An 11,299-nucleotide genomic window follows, 5' to 3' on the forward strand; every position below is an offset into this window, starting at 1 on the left:
GAGGAGATTTGGACGACGTTAACATTAGCTGGTTGGCCTGCACCCTCTTGACAGTAGTGAGGGAAAGTATCCAAAGTACAAAGGCACGAAGCACCGACCGGGGAAGAAAGGCCCGTTCGGCAGGAATCGAACGGGATTTGGCTCACCCACTAGTCGACCGGCCAACCTCTCACCCGACTATTGGTCCAGTCAGTCGGACTTTCAATCTCCTTCAACTAGACTTGAAGGGAAGACATGTGATTCGGTGGTAAAGGGGGGGGCCCGCCCAACAGGAGGTGAAGGTGGTCAACACCCTGTAGGCGCCCGACCGGGCGAATTACCTCCCCGATCGGCGGGAGGAAGAGTCAACCCGGCATCTCGACGCCGAGTTTCCGACGCTCTGAAAGCAAAACGGGAAAGGATAATGGCCAAGCGGTCATCCCGCTCGGCTGACGGTAGACGAGGCATTAGTCCTGCAGTTAGAGATCACTCGTCCGAAATGGTGAACTCGGACATAAAACAACCGGCTGAGCAGACATCCCTCTGGAGGGCGCTAGCCAAGATGACCTTCGCTCGGCCCAGGGAGGGCGTTGGCGGAACGGCCAGTCCACGCGGACTGGTAAAGGACAAAGAGCGGTTAGCAATATCCTCCTAGAGACCAGTTCCGTCGACAGGAGGCATGGCCAGCAGCAGAGTCCGTAGCATGGTCAGACAGAGAATCGTACGGTGGAAACTTCCATTGTTACGTCAGAGATATGCTCGTGCTGTTGAGGTATGGAGACAGACGCGCTTTTCTGACATGTCCATTCCATGTATGTTTGATAACTGTGCACACCTCGAGGAGCGTGCATGCGCCTCTGGGGAGCCCTATATAAAGACCCCCAGACTTCGACGGATGTATGCACACTATTATATTGTAGCTACAATTCTCGTTTCATCTTTGTCTATTTCTTTCTGCCGGAGATTTGACTTGAGCGTCGGAGGGCCATCGCCGAGGAACCCTTCCCCGGGTTGGCGCTATGTCTGCAGATTCCCGACAGCAGAGGATCCACGTCTTCAGAATCTTCAACCAGTCAGCGAGAGCACCACATCCCCAACCTCCGTCGACTAAGCACTCAAACAGGATCAATAGTCATTGGTAAAAAAAAAGGTTCAATGATCTCAACTATTGAAATAACTAAAAATAACCCCTCCCATTTATTCTTGATGGCTAAAACCTAAGTTCCACTCGTCGGCAGTTCCAACATTCAAAAGGAAAAAAACAGAAACTTTGAACTAGCGGACTGAGCCTGCAGTTATTTTGGATTGGAACTGTATGCGTATGCCCGATGATTTTGATTTCTCATCCAATCAATGAGTATCCAACCCGTTGACCCAGTTACATCTCTGGACCGGATCTGATCTGATCTATGGTTGGGCCTACATACACTGGCCGAGAATATGTTGAAGAAGACTAGAAGAGTGGAACCGAGGTCTGTGCACAGGGATCCATACTCTCTTTTGGTTCTGGTGTTACTTTTTGAGGGAATTCTAGCCAGAAATCGAATGGTTTGACTACTGTTGATGATAGCAATAAAAGTTGCAGGCGATCGATGGTCATGGTTTCTTGTAGTTTGTCTCACAAAGGCATTTCGTCGTGCATGTTAACAGCAGTCGAATCCCTGTTCCAACGCTCGCTTCCTTCGCTGTCGCCGACGCGGCAGGCTCACGCCGGTCTCCTCAAGTGCGGCCTCGTCCCCGGAGACGCCCGCCACACCTCCAAGCTCCTCGCTTTCTACGCCGGCCATCGCTGCGTAGCCGATGTGGAATTCCTCTCACGGTCCGTTACTCGTCCTGACCCCTTCGCCTTCTCCGGCGTTATCTCCGTCCTCGTCCGCTCGCACCTATTCTCTGCTGCGTTATCTCTTCTTCCCTGCATGCTCTCTCTTCGCCTCCCTCCCGATCCCTTCATCCTCCCCGCCGCTCTCAAGGCCTGCGCCGCACTCCCTTCCCTCCCCATTGGTCGGCAGATCCACGCTCTTTCCCTGGTAGGAGAGGTCTCCTCGGACCGCTTCGTCGCCTCTGCTCTCGTCGACATGTATCTCAAGTGTGCCGCAGTGGCCGACGCGTACCAGGTGTTCGACGAAATGTCCGAGAAGTGTGTCGTCGTTTGGAGCTCCATGATCGCTGGCTGCGCGACGCACGGTCGCACAGAGGAGGCTTTCCAGATGCTCGACAGGATGCGGAGTTCCGGCGTCGAACCGAATTTGATCACTTTCAACGGATTGATTGTGGGGTTGAACCGCTGTGGGCGGCCTCACGAGACTCTGCCTTTGCTGCGGAGGATGCACTCCGAGGGCTTTGAACTGGACGAGGTCTCCGTTTCAAGCACCCTGTCAGCTGCCAGCGACGTGGAGGATCTCACGATGGGTTGCCAGATTCATGGATACGTAATCAAGACGAGGTTGGAAACCAAGAGCTCCGTGGTGAGCGCTCTCCTCGACATGTATGGCAAATGCGGTTGCGCCGACGAGATGATCCGAGTGTTTGACACGGTGACCACGCCGGACGTCGGTTCCTGCAATGCTCTGCTCGCCGGGCTCTCGAGGAATGGCCGCGTCGACGACGCCTTGAAGGCGTTTGCCGAGTTCCAAGCACAAGGCATCAAACTAAATGTAGTGTCTTGGACGTCAATTGTGGCTTGTTGCTCACAGAACGGGAAGGACATGGATGCTCTACAGCTCTTCAGACGGATGCAGAGTGCAGGGGTGGAACCGAACGCAGTGACCATCCCTTGCCTGCTACCTGCTTGTGGAAATGTCGCCGCCTTGTTGCAGGGCAAATCTGCTCACTGCTTCTCTCTTCGAAAGGGCATCCTGGCGGATGTGTACGTGGGTAGTTCCTTGGTGGACATGTATGCCAAATGCGGCCGAATCACCGACGCTCGGGTCGTGTTCGACGCAATGCCATCAAGGAACATCGTCTCCTGGAACGCGATCGTCGGAGGGTACGCGATGCACGGGAAGGCGAAGGATGCGATTGAGCTGCTCCTCTCCATGAAGCGAAACCGGCACAAGCCAGACTCCGTCACCTTCGTCTGCGTGCTCTCTGCCTGTAGCCAAGCTGGACTAACAGAGGACGGAGAGCGGTACTTCTACGAGATGCAGAGAGATTATGGGATCACAGCCAGCGTCGAGCATTACGCGTGCATGGTGAGCCTTCTCGGCCGCGCGGGAAGGTTGGACGAGGCTTACGAACTGATAAGAAAGATGCACGTCGAGCCTGATGGCTGTGTGTGGGGAGCATTGCTCAGTGCCTGTAGAGTTCATAACAATGTCACTCTGGCAGAGACTGCGGCAGAGAAACTGTTCGAGTTGGAGCCGGCGAATGCCGGAAACTACGTGCTGCTGTCGAACATCTACGCTGCAAAAGGTATGCTGGATGAAGTGGACAGGGTGAGGGATACGATGAAGACCATGGGCGTGAAGAAGAACCCAGGATGCAGTTGGATCGAAATACGGAACAAGGTTCATATGTTGTTGGCTGGCCACAAGTCTCATTCCCAGATGAGCCGAATCACCGAGAAGTTGGAGAAGCTCAGCGAAGAGATGAAGAGACTGGGTTACCTCCCGAGCACCAACTTCGTGTTGCAAGACGTCGAGGAGCAGGACAAAGAGCACATTCTGTGTGGCCACAGTGAGAAGTTGGCGGTGGCTCTGGGACTTATAAGCACTCCCGCGGGGACTCCGCTTCGGGTGATCAAGAATCTTCGCATCTGTGGAGACTGCCATGCTGCGATGAAGTTCATTTCCAAGTTCGAGGGCAGGGAGATCCTTGTGAGAGATACGAACCGGTATCATCGCTTCGAGGATGGAAGTTGCTCCTGTGGTGATTATTGGTGAGCAAACTCTTTTTCTGCCATTTTTTCTATTGGTTGAAAATTCTTCAATGCTTGATGAACATCTTAATTGAAATGGTCCGACAAGGACTATTAAAAAAAAAAAAACTTAACTTGAGAGGGTGCATCTTGTTTTTCCTGCAACCTACGTGATCAAGCACTCCGCGAGAAAACAAATAACGTTAAAAAAAAATAAAATCAAAAAGTGAAACGTGCTACTGGTTCCTACATTATTCTCAGTGACTTCTCTTCTGTGCAGAAAATAAAAAGAATATCATCTCCTAATGAGCATGACATTGTTAGCAGGAGAGTAGTTGATTGCAAACAAAATTGAGACCACCCCACTTTACTTTAGAACATAACATATGGCTCACTCAGCCTGCCTTCAGTTAAACGAATTAGAACCCACCATTTCCATAAGTCGAAGAAGAAGAAGAAGATGGAGGCAGTGTCGTACCACCTCTAAGTGACAAGCTCGGACCTCTGTTAGAGCTGGCCATGCTAATGAGGTTAGAATCAAGGAACACGATGATGACGGTAATGTCATCATGGAAATGTCGGCGAACACCTTTATCAATCTTCTTCAGATCCGAGTACCTCATCTCTCTTTTCTTTGCTGCTTCTTGTAGTGCAGCTTTAACAAGCCTTCGAGCACTTCCCTGCAAGTATTGATGACATGTAACAAAGTTAATAATTTACTCCATAACTACTTCTGCGACTAAAGTTATAAATCGGGGAGCACAAAAAACTCACAAAAAATTATACCACAGAATGAAATATAGCAAACGGAACAAAAAAGCAATAGAATAAGAACAAGTCATCTTTAGTTTGGTTCATGTAATAATTATTCTTATAATGGTTCATCAGAATATTGTAAAGAATAGAGAAGGAATAATTTTCACATTGATAAAGCATCCCCATATAAAAATATTTTGTTTGATTCTAGTTCGCACTGTGAACCAAATGCATCATTAACATATTTCACCGGATCCAGCCGCACAAATAACTGTTATTCATTTGGATGAACCTAGAGACATTTCTCTTGCACAATACAATATGGTAGTGTACTATTGGATTATGGAATGAAGTGTTGAATGTGGAGCATATATTATCCAAAGTAAAGGGAAATGTGGGAACTACCTAGCTGCAGCTATCAATCCGTTTCAGGATAAAGCGTGAAGTTCTAGTGGTCCAAGTAGAAATGCAGGAAGATTGTAGGAGAATGTACTAAAGCAATAGAATATTTTATTATTCCTCATAAACAAATGAAGAACATTATATATTTCTGAAAGATAAGCACTGGATGCTCACAACTATTGTAAGTATACACATGAAAGAAGGTAGTCAACACATTAACATGAAAAATAGAACATGGCCATTTAAAAAATTTTCCAAACACAATATAGAACGAGCAGTGATTAATTTTAAATTATGAGGAACTCAATTTATTTCTGAATGTAGAAGTCTTAAATGGCGATTGACTGAGAAATACACGATACTTTATGATAAGAAACATACATTGTGAGGATTCTTTTGAACAATATCAACTGCCTCCTGATTGCTTAGATGCTCCCAAAGACCATCTGAGGCAAATATAACAAACTGATCTTCCAGCTGCAATGTTTGTACAAGAATTGATGGCTCAGAACCTAGAATTGGTCTAGCAAATGGCTCTTTAAGGCGGAACTTTGAAAATAAGGGCTCGCGGTTAAACTCTGTTTTCTTAAGGTAGACATCTCCAATAGATCTAGAGATCTGCAAACAAGATCATAAAGGCTGAGAAATCGAGGATAACATAACCAACTCCCAAGATTGTACATGCACACTGTATAATATACAATCTTGTGATGGTTTATTGTATTAATACAAACATGAATTTGTTATTATTTGTAAAAACACATCATGCTACTTTCTTTTTCTTCTTTTTTCACTTGTTTCGCTACAACCACTATTTTAATGCATAGACTACTTCGTCTGTAATCATAATATTTTCTTTAAAAACTTTTAGAATAATCATTCTATCTTGTTGGAGTATGAGTAATATGCCAAAAGAATAGTTATGGGGTTGATGTAAAACTAAACGAACAAGAAAAATCAAATTTTAGATTTTCAGAAATAGTGACTGAACCCACTAATTTAGTTTTGGCTCGATTAGTGCTACCAATTGGGGTGCTAAGTGCTCCTAAAGGTGGTTCCAAATGCGAAGTTAACAGCAAAATTTGCCTTTTTGGCATATTGCAAGATGCAACTAACGAAACCACTTGCCTGTATGATTCCTTTGACACGCCAAACATTGTGCCTTAGAACAACAATCTGTGGGTCATCAGGATGCAAGGACTGCAATTCTTGTCTAACTGACTCAATTGCTGCATTGTGCTCTTCTGATAACTGGAGTGCTAGAACTTCTCCAGTGTTACTCTCAAGTCTGCCTAAAACAGCACGGGAGTCACCAAGATTTGCAACATACAATATTCCTCCAGTGATTACACCAACCAAACAGCAAGAGCCAACGGCTGCGATCTGAGGTTTCACAGGCCATTGTCTAGTGACAAGAGACAAAAATCCTTCTTCTGTAGCTTGGAATGCCTTTCGTATTGTATCAGCTGACATTGTATGTTCCTCTGATGTAAATCCTACGAAACATCATGTGGAATATAAGATGACATGCATATCTCTGATGACTGTTGGTGTAAAGAATTAGCTATTTAACACATTTGAATCATCCACAAATGCAGAATGCTCTACACTAGCTTATAAGAAATATACAGAAAGAGTAATTAATTGGAGTAATTACATGAGCATAATAAATCCATTGGCCAAAAAATTACAAATGATTATATAGCAACATAGGAGACAAAATGGCAGAGATTACTGAAATGAGCCAAACAAAATCCTAATTATCACAAATCATGTCTGCAGATTGAATAAATGATGAATCAAGGAAAAAGGTAACTCGAGTGAAATACAAATTGCAAGATGTGCAATATACCGTACAAAGACCTTTAATTACTAAAATACTGAACTAGAAAATATTTAAACAGTAGGATTAACAATGTGGATTAACGACCAAGATAAACCAAGGAAGAGAGGCAAGAAAGTTTATAGCTTCCAGATTCAGAACCTTACTCTTGAGATGATGGAAAAGATGATCGTTTATGTACTGGGAAGTTTCAGGACCACCATGTCCATCATAGATGCCCACGAAGGTTCCGAAAGGACCGCAGTCGTCCAAGCTCAGCGAACCTGATTCAATCTGGCTCTGGTCTTCAATTAGGTTATTAGCCTGGACGATGGCCATGGAGAACTCCCCGCCCACATGCCGCCCTGCATCCTTGTACCAAAGCAGCCTATCTTGCCGCCCGGAGGAGTCGGCAGATGAGTTAACGTAGCGGCTCGAGGGCGGCCCGAAGCAGGCCTTGAGGAAATTCATCAACCTCTCTATCATCCTTCATGTCATCTCACAGATTGCCTACGCCGTCTCGTTAGCTAAATAACTATCCAATGAATCCCCCTTCTCCGCAATCATAAAGCACAAGAAGACAACAAAAATCTGCTAAACTCCACCAGATCGGAAACTCTGCCTCCGCGATCGGATTCACGCATAAATCCCTCCAAAACGCGAACTCCTACGTATCAAGAGCCGACCTCGCGTCGTCAGAGACGAAGTGGCCTCGACGAAGAACCACCACACTCGGTGCCTCCCTCAGATCTCAAAAGCCGCGAAGGAACGAACGGTGGATGGAGCTCAAAAGAAAGCTGCAAAGCGAGGCGACGCGAGGGATTGCAGGAGAGGAATCAGGGAAGGAGGAGAGGGGAATCGAGGAATGGATGAGCGATGGGGAAGGAGGAGGCAGGCAGCTTCGGGTCGTGGATGGATCGGCTGGATTTGGACGAGGCATCCGGGGGAGGGGAAGAAAAGAAGAGGGAGAGAAAGGAAAAACAAAAAAAAAAAAAAAAAAACCAACAGACGAAAGAAACAAAACAGGGACAGAGGAGCCATAAGAATCCAACAAAATAGAGCTCAATGACAGCGAGGCGCTGGACCCACCCCTGGGATCCACCTCCATCACACAAAAACTAAACCAAACAAATTGCCCCGCCAGATTGGAATATATTATATATATATATGAGAAAATAAAGTTAACATAATTGTTAGTGTAATGATGTTATCATGATCATATTTACCACGTTATTTATTTATTTTTTGTCATAATTTTATCTTTAAACTGTCTAGTTGTCATCCTAACCATTTTTTTTAATATATAGATAGATATAGTCATGCAAAGAGAGCATGTGGATGCTGGTGCGATATGGGACCATTTAGTGAAAAATGGAAGTGGTTTAGGTCACGATTGGGATGTGTGAACGGGAATGGGAGCCGATATGGATATTGATTAGCTTGAATTAGGGTCTGCCCAACTAAAGTTAGAGGGACATTAGTTCGGAGGTGAACTAACTTGCTCGTGATTAAAATGGCGGTTTTGTTAGGTTCCTATGGATGGAAACATCAATCCGATTATAGGCTCTAAAGATGAAATCGTTATCTCGATGGCCTCTTAGGGTGGTCCCTTATTGTTTGAAAGGTGGGTAAATCATGAAAAAATTCTTCCAATATCAATAGCACATACAAGAAGAGATTAAGATAACTAATATGATATTTCATACTCGTTGAGAATATATTTCAGATTTATTGATAATAATATTTTTATATGGACTAACTATGTCAGTGAATCATGAGATAGAGGATAAAACAAAAAAGTGGAAAGTTAAATTTCTCTTTTATGGGAGAAAAATGATAAGAAAAATACATTAATTTTAAATGAAATATTATTATTTAATGTTATTTTATTCGAGATGCATGCTTAAGTTAAAGGGTGAGGAAACATAAAATTAAATAATGAAATATTATTTATTTATACACCAATAATATAACCCAATTGGACCTCTAATTTATTTGGGTGTCTAAATAGAGGCCCAAAGGGGCCTCGGCCTCGAGTGGTTCAATCCAATATTAATATAATTAATATAATTTTATTAAAATTAATTAAATAAATTAACATATTATAGAAATTGATATTAATTAATATTATTTTTTAATTATCTCAAGGGTATTAAATATTACTATTTTTATAACACGGTGGAACACGATCGATATTAAAGAAACACCCCAATACTCAGAATAAGTTTGTTATTAATAGCAGTTTCTTGGACGACAGCGACGATCTTTGACCAGTGGTTGGCCAACGGACAAATGGATTTATATCTGTCAACGAATTCATAATCCCGTCGCTTGACCGTTCAAAATCAATGGGACCACTCGGGTAGTTTCGGTAACAAATAATGTTTTATCTGGTTCAGATCGGGACGTCGCCACGTGTCGGTTCGATCCGCTCCAACGTCGGTACGGAAGGGAAGATTCCCTCGAATATTCTTCATTCCAAATTAATTCCGTCGTCCGTGGTGACTATGCCCCGCCGTTACTCCGGTATAAAGCGCCCCTTCTTTCCGTTCCGGTTTCCTCGCTCGGTTCCGAATTCTAATCTTGCATCTCTCTCGCATTCCAACGAACAGGGCGATGTGCAGCGATCGGATGGACCAGATCCTCGAGGAGGCCTTCAAGATCGGCGGCCGCGACAAGAAGGGCCGCATGGTCCTTCGCATCGTCGGAAAGTTCTTCCCAGGTGAGGATGATTAGGGTTTAATCCTTGATTCGTGTGTGTGTTGTTGTTTCGGATCGATGGATTTGGGTTGTGATTCGGGATTCGGATGCGTCGCAGCGAAGGATTTAGCGGCCGGCGGAGGGATGGATGCGCTGCGGAGCTTCCTGGAGAGGGCGGTGTTCCCGCAACTCGGAGGGGCGCCGTGCGTGGTGGTGTATATGCACGCGTGCGTGCAGAGGGCCGACAACTACCCTGGCGTCGCGGCGCTTCGTTCGGTCTACGAGGCGCTCCCAGCTGATGTCCGCGACCGGATCCCCGCCGTCTACTTCGTCCACCCGGGCCTTCAGTCCCGCCTCTTCTTCGCCACCGTCGGCCGCTTCTTCTTCAGCGCAGGGTAAACCCTCGATCCCCTTTCCTTTCTGCCTCCCCTGTACCGTGCGCACATCAGCGGCAAACGGTACTTTTACATAAAGAAGAAGAAGAAAAACCAAAAGTGCTAACATGCGCCGGAAATTTTCTATCTCCTTTCGTTGTCTTTTTCGCCCTACGTGGTCCCCTCGCGCAGCCGAGCAGATTCATTGCGCCGTTTGTGTTGGTAGTGTAAAACTTTGGATGATCAAAGATATATTATGACAAAGTCTGTGCGCTTCGAACGCAGGTTGTACGGGAAGTTGAAGTACGTGAGCCGGCTGGAGTTCCTGTGGGAGTACATCCGGCGAGGGGAGATGGAAGTGCCGGAGTTCGTGCAGGATCACGACGACGAGCTCGAGCACCGGCCGCTCATGGACTACGGCCTCTTTGAGAGCGACCGCCATCATAGCATCTTCGACGCGCCCGCCATGGACTCCACCGCCTCCATGCACTCCCTCCGATGCATCTCTTAGCTTAGCCCTCCGTAGCAGGGTCGCCACCGGCGTCCATGTTTTGCTGCGGTGGCTGCCCTTTTCATTTTGTGCGGATCTAAACAAAGCCCCAAATGTACATAAACATATCAGTGCGTTTTAGTAGATGGTGGTACGAGAAGAATAAAAAGTCTGGCCCACCTTTTGTTTGGGTAAAAAAAGTGTGCGATTAGAAAATTTGAATATTTTTGTACTCCGTCCGGTAAAAGATAGATTTTTTTGGTCTCAACGGACTTGGGGTGTTGGTTTTGTAAAAGTATTAGTTCCATGTTAGTATTGGTTTTTAGAAACACAGTACGAATGTATTTAGTATTATAAAATAAAATTTTTAAATAAATTTTTTCTCAAAATTTTATATTATCATTATCATAATCATTTTATAATTTATATTAATCTATGCAGAATTTTTCTCTTTCTTGAATATTTACAGGTATAATATATTCTGGATGAAATTCTAATTATAGTTAGCTTCAGCAATAAAGTAAGAAAATGATTGCTCAATTTATACTGTTTGTGCTCCCACCTATATTCAAATATTTTCCATTAATGAAAGAAAATTTATGTGATGATCAGTTATATATTCTCCAAGGATTAAATTTGTATCACTAGATAAGGTATTTTCATTTTATAATTAATATGCATGAGAATTAGAATTTAGCACATGAATAAACAATAGCCGAAAAATAAGAAAAATAATGAAATAGTCTGGTAAATATTTGTATGTTTTAAAGAAAGACATACATATGTTTAACGGAATATGCAAACATAAGATGATAAAGTCAAAAAGACAAAAGTACATGGTCAAGTTAGAACTAGATGTACGCTACAAAAAAAATATAGCTTTATTGATGGGTGTGCTGACGAAATTTGTTATCCGTTGA

The 11,299-nt window shown here is 44.5% G+C and overlaps 3 protein-coding genes across 3 annotated transcripts; 2 read left to right on the plus strand and 1 right to left on the minus strand.

Moving 5' to 3' along the window:
- Window positions 1-1,447: 1,447 nt before the first annotated feature.
- On the plus strand, window positions 1,448-3,974 carry LOC121996666 (pentatricopeptide repeat-containing protein At1g20230-like). Its single transcript, XM_042550707.1, has one exon. The coding sequence runs from the start codon at window positions 1,572-1,574 to the stop codon at window positions 3,858-3,860; it is 2,289 nt and encodes a 762-aa protein (XP_042406641.1). The 5' UTR covers window positions 1,448-1,571; the 3' UTR covers window positions 3,861-3,974.
- Window positions 3,975-4,033: 59 nt separating this feature from the next.
- Window positions 4,034-7,806, minus strand: LOC121996667 (probable protein phosphatase 2C 60). Its single transcript, XM_042550708.1, has 4 exons — window positions 6,983-7,806; window positions 6,122-6,489; window positions 5,375-5,611; window positions 4,034-4,515 (listed from the first exon to the last, which is right to left on the minus strand). The coding sequence occupies exons 1-4, from the start codon at window positions 7,299-7,301 to the stop codon at window positions 4,255-4,257; spliced, it is 1,185 nt and encodes a 394-aa protein (XP_042406642.1). The 5' UTR covers window positions 7,302-7,806; the 3' UTR covers window positions 4,034-4,254.
- Window positions 7,807-9,348: 1,542 nt separating this feature from the next.
- LOC121994097 (protein GDAP2 homolog) lies at window positions 9,349-10,778 on the plus strand. The gene is made up of 3 exons (XM_042548259.1): window positions 9,349-9,537; window positions 9,634-9,910; window positions 10,175-10,778. The coding sequence occupies exons 1-3, from the start codon at window positions 9,432-9,434 to the stop codon at window positions 10,398-10,400; spliced, it is 609 nt and encodes a 202-aa protein (XP_042404193.1). The 5' UTR covers window positions 9,349-9,431; the 3' UTR covers window positions 10,401-10,778.
- Window positions 10,779-11,299: the final 521 nt, after the last annotated feature.

The sequence above is a fragment of the Zingiber officinale genome, chromosome 6A, assembly GCF_018446385.1.
Source record: "Zingiber officinale cultivar Zhangliang chromosome 6A, Zo_v1.1, whole genome shotgun sequence".
NCBI lineage: Eukaryota > Viridiplantae > Streptophyta > Magnoliopsida > Zingiberales > Zingiberaceae > Zingiber > Zingiber officinale.